General features: G+C 34.7%; 1 protein-coding gene across 7 annotated transcripts in view; it reads right to left on the bottom strand.

Moving 5' to 3' along the window:
* The window catches only part of PDLIM5 (PDZ and LIM domain 5), a 203,336-nt gene that overhangs the window by 78,735 nt on the left and 109,844 nt on the right, over window positions 1–14,757 (bottom strand). For 3 of the 7 annotated variants that reach the window (XM_006762296.2, XM_006762295.2, XM_006762298.2), the window contains exons 3-4: window positions 8,348–8,390; window positions 6,329–6,420 (exon numbers count right to left, since the gene is read on the bottom strand). In XM_006762296.2, coding sequence (XP_006762359.1) covers window positions 6,329–6,420; window positions 8,348–8,390 — 135 coding nt within the window. Of the gene's footprint in view, window positions 1–3,388; window positions 3,406–6,328; window positions 6,748–8,347; window positions 8,391–14,757 lie in introns of all 7 variants that reach the window. The other 4 variants (XM_006762297.2, XM_006762299.2, XM_006762294.2 and 1 more) reach the window with 2 other exon arrangements.

The following is a 14,757-nucleotide window of genomic DNA, read 5'->3' on the forward strand; positions in this document are numbered from 1 at the left end:
CACATACAAATGTGATAGAGAAGACATTGATGTTCCCAGGATGATGTAAAATCGACAAAGATGAGGCCAGAAAAAGAAGAAAAGGGAAAAATGAAATAACAAAATTCAAAACAATGAATTTACATAAAGATGTTACACAAGCATCATGCTTCAAAATAACCATGTAAGCACAAACAAATGTTAGTAAAAACTAACTTCTTGTTACACTGTTATTATTGGGACAACAGTCTTATCTGCGTTTTTGTTTGTTTCCCAAAACACTGAAAAATACTTTATATATCATTGCTAATTCAAGTCTCAAGTTACTAATACCAAGAGAGAAAGATACATTATTTTTTTTTAAATGTCTAGGTTTTTATAAATTTCATTTCAGTATGAATCCAAGTTCCTGTTATATTCCTAACAAAAGGCACAGAATAAAACAACTACTAGATGTAAGATGTGAAATTGTTTTAGAATCATTTTTTAAATCAAAGAGATTAGGAGAAAAATCACTTTTACATAATATAAGTAGTATATAGTAATAGCAAGTGTAATCACATATAAATTATCCTGAATTAGGAATTATGCACTATTTGAACATTTTCTTAACTTTTTTAATGTGGTAATTATGATGAAAAATACAGAAAGCGCAGAAGGTCATAAATAATGGGCTATTATTCAATCTTCATACTCTCCCCTGTCCATCACTACTACTACCCTCATTCACAAGCAAATCCCAGCAAGTTTAGAACTGAATTTCAGGAACTCCATAGTTCTGTTTTACCAACAACCTAATTTACCCAGAAAAGCATGTCTGATATTATAGAGTAAAGGACCTAGATCAGTGGTTGGCAAACTCATTACTCATTACTCAACAGAGCCAAATATTAACAGTACGACGATTGAAATTTCTTTTGAGAGCCAAATTTTTTAAACTTAAACTATATAGATAGGTACATTGTTATTAACTTAATTAGGGTACTCCTAAGCTGGCCTTTGCTAAAAACATCCTCAATCTGATTGAGGTACGTTCGCTGAGGTCGACCCCTCCCAACTTTCTCATCCACACTCGTCTTGTATACTTGTTTCAGATAGACGAGTGTGGATGGGAGAGTTGGAAGGGGTCAACTTCAGCAAAACAACGTACTTCCCCCACGCTGTGCTGCATAGCGCTGCGTATCCCGAGGCGTATCCCGAGGCCACCTGCTCTGCGACTCCCATTGCCCAAACGACCAACAGCACCCCCCCACCCCACTCCCGCTTCTTCTAACGCCACTTCTTCAAAATAGACTCGCCCAGGCCGAAAACCGACTTCTGCGAATGGGCCACGAAGTTTCAATCGCACTGTACCTGCGAGCCCGAACATGGTATTTTCTGGAAGAGCCACAGTCAAGGAGCCAAAGAGACACATGTGGCTCGTGAGCCACGGTTTGCCAACCACTGACCTAGATTAAAATCATCTAAAGAGGGAAAACCTCAAAACATAATTCACTCACATAGCCTATTAAGTAACAGAATCACTTAAAAAATATAACCCTTGAACAATGTGAGGGTTAGGTGTGCTGACCATCTCCCCTGCGCCCCCTGCTGCAGTCAAAAATACGAATATAAGTTTTGAGTCCCCAGAATTGTGTTGTTCCCTGGTATCCTGCAGGGATTGGTTCCAGGACCCCTTTGGGTACCCACACCCACAGGTGTTCAAGTTCTTAATATAAAATGTGTGGAACAATACATGCAGTCATCCTTCCGCATCCGTGGTTCCCAACTGTGGATTAAGGATAAGGAGAGTCAGCTGGCTTTTTACCTTGGCTGTGCTGCCCACTTCCCCTCTGCCCTGGGCAAGCTGCAATCTACAGATAGAAGCCTTTTTCCTTAACAGTGAACTGGACTGCAATTTCTCTCTATCTCAGTCTCGTTGTAAGGGCATATGGTTAACATTTATTTGAAGGCACTCTGAAACTATACAAATACAGGTGTGTTCTTAGGATAGAGCCCTCAAATGCTCATTATTTAAAAAAAGTGACATCAACTCAACTGTAGTTTATGCACATTAGGTACTCATATAGCCTCAATTCAGCCAACTTATCCTCAAGTCTATAATCACTAAAAACAAATATGAATTCAAAGTAACAGAAATAAGCCCAGTTCACAAACAGGTGATATAGAGGAAGTTACACCAAAATTTGACTTCAAAAGAAGTAGGCTCCAATCTTATCTCTATCACTTACAAACTGCCAGATTTGAGAAACTTGAGTAACTTCTCAGCATCCAGTTTAAATGAGAATTAAATCACATATGCATTTAGAAACACCCAGCACAATGCATAATAATACCTAATAAATTAATTCATCTAAATCTGAATCTTAAATACATATTTAACCTAAATGCTTAAATTTCTTTTTCCAAGTCCCATTTTCCCCCCTTTAAAGTCAAATTGTTCCACTGGAATCTAGTAACTAATCAAAGTCTTTATGCATAAGAATTTAACTTTAAATCAACAAAAAATAAACCATGGTTTGGGGATTTTTATTTCTTGTGTATATAATGTGAAACTATCAGTTAGCGAGACCATAGCTACACTGGAATATAGTTGCTCTAATAATTCAATAGTTAATTCTCAAGTGTGGCTAAGATATCCCATATTTCCAATTCTACTCTCTTAGAGTAATGATAAAGAAATTTCAGCACAACTCAGAATAGTCATAACTTAACAAGAAAATATGTTAAATTCTAATCTAATGTGATTTTAATCTATTTTAAAGTTAGTAATCACAGCCAGTTTACTGTCAATACCAACAAACAATAGTAAGGTTTTTAAGTTATACTACAGTGATTTCCAATGTCTATGCTCACTACCTGTGACATTTAATAAGATGATAATTATCTCTCTTAACTAATTTAAAAGATGTATAGACTTTCTATCATCCAGGGACACATAACTGCAGACATAGAGATTTAAACCTCCCAGCATCATTGTTTGAAAAATCAAAAATGTTCTTAAGAGACTTTACCTGGAAAACACTTGTTTTGTTGTATGAATTTGGAAATCAACTCAGTATTACATATGCCAATACTAGTGCTATATGTTTTCTGCTTTCCTACCTTTACTTTGTCCTCTAGCAGTCTAGACTGATATACATTCCATTCCTCAAAGCATTTTTTTAGCCATTACACAGCAAACCCCACATATATTTTAAAACAAAAGTCAAACACTAATATTTATTACTATAAAACAAGTCACCACCACATAGCAATGCAAACCATACTCATTGAAAAGACTAAATGTGGTTATTCTAAAGTATAGCTCTTTTGCAAAATTTAACTTAATTTTGCAAAAATTGGGCATTCATGCTGTTTACTCATATATAAATCACCATATTTCCTCTCCAGTAATGTAGATACTAACTTTGTCACTTGTGTTTTCTGCAAAGAGAAAAGAATTTTAAAATATTACTACCATTTCATTATATGTTGTATCTCCCAAGGCCAGGTTCTTCAAAATACCACATAGGAACTGTTAGGAAAAAATTACAGTCCAAAGAAATTGAAATTAATAAGGATACATGAAAGACTTACCTTGAAAGCAGCGGCCATTATAATGCAAGGGCATATGGAAGGGGAAAAGGTAAATCACTTAAACTACTTGATGCAAACCAGCTTATCTTCCAATTTGGAAGATAAGTCTCATTTTGCTCTAAAGTAGAGTACAGAGAGTGGTTAAAAAAAAAAAAGCAAAAAAAAAAAAGCAGCAAGCCAAGTCCAATAATTCTTATATGTTAAAGAATGATTAAACATTTCTTCAAGTGCCTTGTTCACTATTATTTATAAGAAACAGGAATGTTTACATCATATTATTAAGAAATGTCCTGAAACTATCAACATAATCATAGATTTCATATTATTAGATAGGATGAGTAACTATTTCTCAGTAGTGGTACATAATTAATAAGCGCTTGTTAGTACCTGATGTTTACTAATCTTATATAAATTTGGATGAGATGTCTATCTAACTGACAAATTAGCTGTTTTTTTTAAATCACTTAATAATTAAGACCTCTTGCTTTGAGGAAAAAGATAACGTGAATTGAGCTTTACATCCTTATAAACTCTTAAATTTTTTATTATTGGTCTATATTATCTTTTAAATAAAAAGAAAGTAACAATTCTCAACTTTGAAAATGTTTTGTTGCAAATCTCTTGTAATGCTAAAAAAATATGGAAAGTTTAATAATCACATAATTAGTAAAATGTCTGACAGTAATTTAAAAAACAAACAGTTTGGCACCTGATGTAGAAATGCATTGATCAATATCACAAAACATCTACCCTTCAAAATGACACATCACTGACAAGTGTGTGACTTATTTTTTATTTCTTTAATCAAAATGTAGTAAGAGAAAGGGCACTACAAATTTGTCTTAGAATTTCAAACACCACACTTGTGTTCAGAATAATCAACTTTTCATTGCCCTAACATCTGGACAACATGTGAAATCAAGCTATTTTTAAATACACCCATTTGCAAATGATGCTTTGTTAAAGATGCAAAATGCATAATGATCTCTTTTCTCCAGAATCTTGCACAGTGCTGAGCACCAGGCCTGTGCTCAGTAACCACATGGCCATTGACTAAGAAGCCACCATCAAGGTCCTAGAACTATACCACTGCCTACAGTTTCAGTTTGAAAACAATACGCTTTCAATCATTTCAAGTTTAATCATCAAAGCTATACTTATAAACCACAAAATTTAAACCTTGGTATTTTCATATACTTTAAAGTTAGTATTTTTCCATAACTTCAATTTGCTTTTACCTCTACAATCTTCCATTAGGAAGACTTTCATATAAAATTTCAAGATGTGTTAATAAGGAGAAAAGATTTTAGCTCAAAGATTTCCTTCAGTAGACTTTTTCCTAGTGAACCTGGAATTTAATAAACGTAGTAAATTTCTGCTTTTCGTTTTCTGAGGGGCCAGCATTTGAAAGGCAGCATCTGTCTTTTCAGAATATGTACTTTGATGACTCTAAGTCTATAGTCTTAAAACAAACAGAAAAAAAAGACAACCAAACACACCTCAACACTACATACTATTTGTCTTCCTCACATGAAAGAATAACATTCTTTGAAGAACACTAATTTTCCGCAATATATACATCAAAACTTTAAAAAGCCACCCACAACCACAGAACCGCATGTAGGGCCCGGTAGCTGTTCCTCCAGACCTCCTCCTGCTCTTTCTCTCAGCAGCAGCCTGGAAACCTGCCACCTCTTTCTCAAAGCCCCACGGTTGCCATGGTGGCAGTGCTACCCAAAGCACAGTCCCTTCATTACATGAATTACCATTCGGAAGGGATTATCTCAGAAAGAACCTATCCACACAATTATTTTAATTATATTTTCCTGGGAACTGGCATTGGTAAAACCAATCAGGCATGCAGATTATTTCCCTTTGTTTTCCTTTTAAAGTAAATTTTTGCCACAATAAATCTGATCAAATAAATTATTGGCTTAAAGTATGATCATTGAATTCAAAGAATAAAATGACCATCTATAAATAAAGACTGTTGAAAACAAACTTCAAAAGGGAAATATTATAAGGAATAGATTTTCAAAAACATCTAACATATATTTAGTGCCCATTCATTTAAATCCATTCATTTTAGAAAAACCTTTACAATGAAAATACCTTCTAATTTGCTCTAAAAGTTTTACATGCATTCCTGGACATTACTGTTTTGTCATTACTGTTTGCTTTTAAAGACTAAATTCTAGCATGAACTTACCTGAAAAGAACATTGCTTGCATTTTAACCTAAGCTAATGCATCAGGCACAGACATGAGTCAAAACTTTGATTTCTGTCTTTGTAAGACTTAATTCCTAGGAAAAAAGCTTCTTACAAACTCCTCATTTCCTTTCTACTTAGGGTATGATACATAAGCTGATAAACTGACAGAACTGCAACCACTCTCTTTAAACTTTTGGTGACTAATAAAGGGATGGAAATTTTGAGGAAGAAAGATATAAGATTTGCCTTGCATTATAAGTGCCAGCTGCTCAATGCTGTGCCAGGACTTGGACAAAAAGAGTTACAGCATATGTTACGTGGTTCATAACATGTCAAAATGCATAATTAAGTTTTGATTAACCTATCATTGCTTTGCAGAAACTGCAGTATGTATGTAATATAAAGCTACATGCTAATGAAGCAAATAAAACCTCATCTCCCTTCTTTCAAAGAACAGCTGATTTGGGGGGCAGGGCGGCGGGGTTGGTTAGATTGTTTCCTGGAAATTGCCTGAAAGAAGAGTTTTGATAAGAGCAGAAAGCACCCTTGGCCACCTACCCATTTTGCTGTTTACTGTCACCCTGGGATCCTCTTCTCTGTCCCTCTGCTAGCTCCTGAGCAGTCTCGGAACACACGCTGGTGACTGTGGGCTGCCGTGGGACATTAACTGCAGGTTTACCAGCGCTCAATGCAGGTGAACGCTGGTCAGCACTAAGATTGGCATTAGCATGCAGTCCAGATGCAGCGAATGGGGGAGAAGTGACAGCAGCCACAGGTGGAGGGGAAGCATGTGATGAAGTGGTGGCATGGGCTGGGGTGAAGGCAGACGATGGTGATGGGATGGATGTGACTTTTGGTGAAGACACAGAACCAAAGGGCCGTGGTGCCTTATTGTAGGCCATGTTGGTTGTGGAAGTGACTTTGGACACAGCAGGAGATGTAATGGGCACAGGTTTAACTACTTCTTTAGGTTCTCCCTATGTAAAATAAAAATAAACATATACAAAAACACACCAGATACATGCAAACCAGATTCTCTTAAAAGAACACAGCTTGTTTTTAAAAAGACAAACACAATCATGTTAGCAGCTCAAACTTTCTAGGTTTCCAGATAAAACCAATTAAGCTGATATAGCATAACATGCATGCTAACTGTTCCCAACATGCATAACACAGATGCACACATTGAGTACATTTTTTAAAATAAAAATGAAAGGAGTTTCAAAATATTTAGAAAATGGAGCAGGAAAGCTATCAAAAAGCCTAAAGGCCATCATAAGTGTCAATTTAGACATAGTCCAAAGGAAAAAATTTCCAATTCCTCACAATAAATAATACATTGCTAACCGAAATGTTTATTTTAAAATATCCAGAGTCTCAATTATAATTCCATCTTTCAAACATGTTTAATTACTCTCCAGAGTACAATCATTTGATTCATGCAGAAGCAGCAGCACATTTCTAACTCTTCATGTACAATAAAGGAATAAGACTGTTTTCAACTAACTCAGAAATGTGCACATTGTAATTAATTATTTTGAATCAAGAAATTGCTTTTTAAAAATCAACATAAAACAAACAAGTAAATAAATAAAATCAATCCTTTTCTTGACCTGTAATCCACCAGTTTCTCTCTCTGGAATGGTTGAGACAACATTCAGGAAATAAAAAGGAATAAAATTCTTTCCCTTTTCCAAAATAAATATTTAATAGTTATATGAGGGAAAAATGATCTTAGATGTTTCTTCACTGCTATCAGCCAAAGAAAAAAAATAAATAGTAAGAAAGATCAATTCTCCCTAAAATTAACAGAATTTGTGCTTACAAATCCCTATTCCAAAGCAAGTATAAAGTTAAAAAAAATTAAAGAAATCCCTACTCATCATACCATCCTGAAACAAAAACAATAAAATTTTTTAAAAGCATACAAAGGCAAGTCTATTATACTTAATTTTAAGAAAGCAAAGGTAATCTAAATAAATCTTATAAAAATTATAAATCTAACTGACGGGAAAAAGTAGCTTATTACCTCAGTAAATCAATACAGTAGGTAATTTGATAGAAAGGAATAAGTAAAATTAAGAGAAATCCCCAAACAGCATAAAGCAGATGTATGTGAATAACGGTTTGGGACAATTTGAGGATATAGATGAGAGAAAAAAGGCATTTCCCAACAACCTAATTCAAGAATACTCAGCAAATGTAATTTAAAACTTATTAATAGTATGAATAAAATAAGATTAAGGACTTATAATATTCATTTTTAGTAAACATTTATTATCTTTAGAATATGTGAATAAAAACAGGCAAGTTAAAAGTAATGTAAAAATTGTGTATATAACTTATTAATAATATCTGATACTGGAAAATGTTTTAAAATATAAGTATAATTAGAAAGATGGTAAATCTGTATGTGTTGATTTCCATTTTCCCGTCATCCTTAAAGGAAAAGAACTGTAAGGAAAACTGTACTAAAACTGTACATTGTCAGTATGGCCTGAGAAAGGAATGGAAATTATAGTAGTTCAGGAGGGACTATCAAAATGGTACCCTAGTTATAGTAGGTTAGAAACACACCTTTTGAACAGGTACTGGTTCCGGCCTGGATGTAGCAGATGCTCTGGGGGAGAAAAGGAGAGAAAAAATAAAAAACATGAACTTTTACAAACTTGCAAACTTATTAATGGGATTCATATTATTATATACCTTAATATACTAAATCATCAGAATTCACAATTTTATAACTTATTATTTTTGACTATTCACAGTCTACTAATTAGTTTATGGAACTCAAATGTTGCAAGATCCAATAATACCCCTACACTCATTAGTTCTCTACAGACTCAAATGAGGAAAGACAAACACCAATCATGTTTACTACTGCACTTATGTTTTATCTTTAAAGGGCAAGGATAATAAACGTAACTTTTTGATCCTTGAGTGGCTTCTAAAACATCTCATCTGAATAATCTCCAATAGTATCTGCCTTTTCCCCTCACATCCATGAACCATCCACAGGATATTGGCCTCTTTGTGAAGATACTCAATAAACGCAGGTTGAACTGAGTCACCAAATGAATATTTATTTTGTATTCCGATTCTTATCTGCTTATGCAAGTTTACTTGTTATGCTGAAACTAAACTGTAAGTTCTTCCTTTAAGCTATAATTTCAATGAAGGTGATGACCATGAATGAGTGTTAAACAGAGAGAGCAAGAAAGCAGGACAAAAACCCATGTACACTATAGACTTGACTATTTCTAAATCCAAATTAGTTTATTTTTAATATATGCTTTTTGTATTATTACCGTTCCTTTGGTTAGTATGGATTAATAGTTGCAATAATTGATTTATAGGAATTATCTCATACAATCATAAAAAATAACCAAAGTTATTATCCTGATATTTTAGATGAGGGACTTCAAAGTTAGAGTGAATAAATTACTTACTAGGATGGAGCTGAGGCCACCAGTTCTTATATATTACAATACACTGGCTGTAGTCAAGGATAGTAACTCAATGATTGGGGGTTTTAATGATTTCAAGGCTATTTACCCAGTATAAAGGTACATGTTATGTTCAATAATGCCTGAAGCACTTGGGCTCCTCTATATCACACAAGCCTGAGGACAAGTCATGAAGTGCAAAATTCAAAAAAATTAACCATAGTAAGTAAATGAGTGATCATTCTAAACTACAAACTATGAGATTGCTTTACTTATAGAGAAAGAAGATGCCAGCGAAGGATATTTGGTCTCTGTGATATAACCTAGTAACAAACTCCAAACATTTTTAGCAGCAACTGATTTTTCCAATATCTAATTTGCTTAGCTAGGGCAAGCACTGACTGAATAACTGGCTAACCTAATGAGAGGCCAGAATAGATGCTAACACTTGGTTACTGCTATATAGAATTATACAATTGCATAACTTTCCATGTGTACTCTCAGACAGACTTTCCATTCGTACTCTCAAGTTTCTGTTTTAGCTCATAGGGTTATTATAACAAGCAAAGGAAACAAGTTTAGAACAGAACAGTGGAATCTTCCTTTCATTGAAATTTCACAATAGGCTGCAAATCACAAAGGATCTATATTAAAAACACCCAAGGCATTACCAACAGTTTGCTATAATAGACAAGATGGTATCCCATTTTTATATCTGGACCCTTAAACTCTTCTAGCAACATAAAAACTATTTATGAAAAAGAACATGTTCACAAATAGAATAAAATGCACTGAAAAAATATATATATATGAAAACCAAAACATTAGTTTTTTCCAGATGTTTCTTTAAAAAATATATATTATGTTTGATTTCAGAGAGGAAGTGAGAGGGAGAGATAGAAACATCAATGATGGGAAAGACTCATTGATTGGCTGCCTCCTGTATGCCCCGTACTGGGGATCAAGCCCACAATCCAGGCATGTGCCCTGACCAGAAATCAAACTGTTTTCCGGGGTTCAGAGGTCCACGCTCAACCACTGAGCCATGTTTAAACAGTGTTAGCAACAGCAGCAAAAGTCACATAATGGTTAGTTTTCAATTAATTTTTTTGACAAAGCATACAGAAAGTCCTGATATACTTTATGCATTGAAAGTTCTACAAAAATACTGTTTGAAATTTTAAATTCACAAAAAAATTTATAAATCAGATGCTTAAATCTGTTTTCCCTTCTAGCCTTCTAATAAGGTTTTACTAGTGTAGTGACATGAACTAAGACAAGTCATCAGAGATAAGAAGGGCAACATGCCCTGGAAAGGACTGAGTCCATCACACAATAAAAACACAACCATTTAATAGAAAAAACATAAGCTGACTTATAATTAAATGTCAAATAAAATGGTTGACATCAGATGCAACAAAAATTAGTTCTGTTGTTTCAAATATTTAAATAACCACCAAATTAGTCATAGATTCATTGAAACCTGGAAGGTTCTTTAGTGCTACTTTATCACATGCCAATCAGGTACTCATCTGACCTCAGCTTGAATGTTTACAGGAGCTCACAATTTAAGCCATATACTTTCTCAACACTTCTGTTTAAACTGGCCTTCATTTTTGTGTGTTATTTTGCTTCTTGGAGTAAACAGAGTAAGTCAATCTGTCCACATTAAAAATATTTGGAAAAACATTTTTTTACACCCAGCATATGTATATAAAATCTATAACGTACATTAATTATATTTTAAAAGATCAGTAGGCTACAAACATCTTATAAATGTATTTACATACTCTTATGACACAAACTATTGTGGTTAAGGAAATTAAGAATATAGGACAAGTGAAATCTGCAAAATTAATAAATAGTAATAACACTAGTATTTTAAAAAAAACTTTACTAATTATCACAGAATAAAAAAATAAAAAGATTTTTACTTTCAAATATGTAAAGACTAGAGGCCCCATGCACGAAATTCGTGCAAGTGTAGGCCTTCCTTCCCCCAACCCCGGCACCGGTTTCCCTCTGGCACCTGGGACCCGGGCTTCCTTCTGGCCACCAGCAGGCACCCAGGACCCGGGCTTCCCTCGCAGCCCCAGCTTCATCCAGAAGGTCATCTGGAAGGATGTCCGGTCTAATTAGCACATTATGCTTGTATTATTATAGATCAGATTTAGTCTTAATACACAATGCTTCTGTGAATAACACAGTAAGTTGCTAGAAGAACTATGTATCTTATGGTTCTTTTGGAAAATAACTTGACATTTATTTACAAAAAGCCTTGAAGGAAGCTCATGACTTTTGATAAAATAATAACCAACTTCTTGGAATCTATCATAAGGAAATAATCTGAAATATGGAAAATACTTATGTATAAAGATATTTGATCCCTACAGTGTAACTTTTAAGAGTGAAAAATTGAAAACAACTGATTAAATACACAATGACAAAATGGTTAACTTAGTAAAAACACATGATGAATCAGTACGCAATGACTAGAGTCATTCTAAGAAAGAATTCTGAATGATGATAACATGCTTTCTTTATAATGTCAAGTGAAAAAGGAAGATAGAGCACATACAGCATGAACAGTGCACGGGAAAACGGGGATGGAAGCACATCAACATTTTAATTGAGGCTCCCTATGAATGATATTTGTTTTTTCTCTTTTGTGTATGTTTTCCATATTTTATACAATACACATGTGCTACTTTTTATAAGTAAGACTATTTCTCTAAGCATGCTTAGCAGAAAACTACTTTCCAAAACATGAAATAAACAAAAAAGGTTCTGTTCTCAAAGATGTCTGAAAAACTTAAAGTTAAAGTTCGAAAAGCATCTAAGCAACATGACTTCTCAGAGCCTTTAAATGCCTACAGAAGAAAATACTGTGGATTGTTGTGCATACCCATTTGAAGTATGGAATGCTTATTTATTTAGAATACTCATTTAAGAAACTCTTTACAAGAATGAAGTAAGGAAGTAAAAATACTCTATAGGAAATGTTAGTTAAAAGAAAATAAACCTATATAAGTCTGAAATGTTTACTCAGGTCTATCGGGGGCTAAAATTAAAGGAAAGAAATATTACAACCCATAAAATCCTAGAATATCATTTTTATCCAACTAGTACTTTCATGAACTTTAATAAGATACCCAAAGACTATGTGCATAATTTAATCAATGTTTAAGGAGGAAAATCCCACTTCCTTCATCAAACTAAAATCCATACTTTCTATAGTCCCTGAGAAAATCCTAATGTATGAATAAAGAAAACTATTTCTCAAAATTAAAATTTTTATAGTTGTCTTTCTTTATTTTTAGAAAAATATATTGAGCATCTGCTCCTTTACTTTAGAAATGTCATAGATTACTTAAAAGCAAACAATTTTTGTCACTTGATTTTATGATAATTTTGCCAATTCAACACCAACAGGAATCTCCAATTTGGGGTGTGGTGAAGAATGAAATTTTATTCAGTGCAAAACAGCTCAATTGTGGTATAGCACGGTTGTAGCTCTGATGCCCCTCTCTGGCTAGACAACTCTGCTCTGCTCCTCACAGGTCTGCCTGGTTGTGCACTGGTCTGCTCCACTTTGCTCTGTCCTGCTCCATTCTGTGCCAGTCTACTCTGGCTTGTACTGGTCTGCTCTGCTCTGTTCCAGTGAGACATGTTGGGTGTTTCAGCTCCAGCCTGGGAAACGCAGTCTTCAGTGGAAAGAGAAAGTGCCCTCTCAAACCTAGAGGGGCACTGACTTAACATAGACAGAAGTCCCCACCCCTGGTCCCTGCTTGGTTTGTCATTGTGCAAATGAGGCCTTCAAATCCTTGCCATTTGATTGGTCCAAAAGGCAAGTCCTGATTGGTCATAATAGAGCCACTCTCATTGGCCAGCGAAGATGCTGATGGGGGACATAGCTAAGCAGCTCCGATGGGATGGGGAAAGCCTCAGTCCTATTGGTTAAAAGAGGATCCTTGGAACTCCTTTGTAAGGACTGGCTCAGATGGCAGAAACACAGTGCAGGCAGGCAGTGCAGTGCAGAGGCAAGCAGTTCAATGCAGACTCCTCTCTGAAGTGCAGCTTGTGTGAGAGGCCACTGTGTAGAAATGGCTGCTAAGCTCTGGGGTTTTTTAAAATTTGAGCCCAGTTAGCCACCAGGAGCCCTTCTTAGTAGTTGTCTTCTTTCTTAGGGTCCACATTTAATAAAGACTTTGAAATAAATAAAGTTTAAAAGCCAAGGTATAATTGTTAAAAATTATTCCTACATTTTTCTTTTTCAGATCCTGGGAAATATGTAATGGGATCATATATCTTCCTTTCAACCACAGTGATCATCACAAGTCACTTTTGTGTAATGTGTGTTTCAGACCAGCAGAGATCCTGGCCGTGGCTTAGTGCCATGGACTCAACAATTTGCCCATTGTTCTCTCTTCCTTCGTGTGAAGCCACTGTACAGGAGTAAGCCATAATGGTGAGAGCCTACTGCCTTGGCTCAGGACTATCCTCAGCTCATGGAATTCAAAGAACAAAGACGTCACTGTGGCTAGAACAATCTACTTTGAAAGTTGATTGATTTTTATAAGAATGGTATCCAAAATAAAAATCCCTGATACATTACAACCAGTTCCAGAACTTCAGACTGAACATTTGAAAGGAGTTCTAAGTTATAAAAGATCATATTAAAAACTAGAATTGTGATGCCCTGGTTAGAATAATGTATAGGAAAAATGATGCCATAAATATGCAATAGTTTTATCAAGGACAAGATTCAAAGGAACCAAACATCATATGAACACCCAATGAATGGTGTTATATTTAAGTTATATTTTTCATTAATAAGTGCATTTTAATACTGCTTTAAAAAGTAACATGTTTTAGTTAATAAAGTAGCCAATGGATGGTCACATTAGTCTTTCAGAATGAGGAATTAAGCAACAGAAGTAGACTGATAAAGGTTATTCACATTGCTCATTATGTCTTCGTAACTCCCTTCAACCATATCTAATATACTTAACTCCTAAACAATTGTACAGAAAAGAGGAGGATTTTTGTTCATCTTCTGTGAGATGAGCTCTATCTAAGTTTCCCACAGTACGGCCATCTTTGGGCTCGGTGACCTCAGGACCCATAAACACTAGGGTACATCATTCATCACTTTAATTGCAAAGTTGTCAATTTGCAATAACAAAGCAACTCCAGAGGGGAAAAAAGTGAGCACTCAAGTGTGCAGAAGGATGTCTCTTTATACAATTTTCCCATATTTTATTGTACTTCCAGTCGGTCTACTTTCCTAAAAACTTAAACCTTAAACATTTAAATCACATGGCAAAGTATCAGTGGGTCTTTTTCCTATATAACTTGAGAATATGTGAAGATTATATTTTCTATAAGCAAAAGTACAAAATAGCTATGTATCAGCACCTTTCAGCTTATAAAAAATTATACTCATCACATACACATGCACTCATACACAGAATCTCTCTCTTTCTCTTTCACTGTTTGCATCTTTCCTGTCTTACAATGGGAACTAATGAAGTACATTTT

The sequence above is a fragment of the Myotis davidii genome, unplaced genomic scaffold, assembly GCF_000327345.1.
Source record: "Myotis davidii unplaced genomic scaffold, ASM32734v1 scaffold958, whole genome shotgun sequence".
Taxonomy (NCBI): domain Eukaryota; kingdom Metazoa; phylum Chordata; class Mammalia; order Chiroptera; family Vespertilionidae; genus Myotis; species Myotis davidii.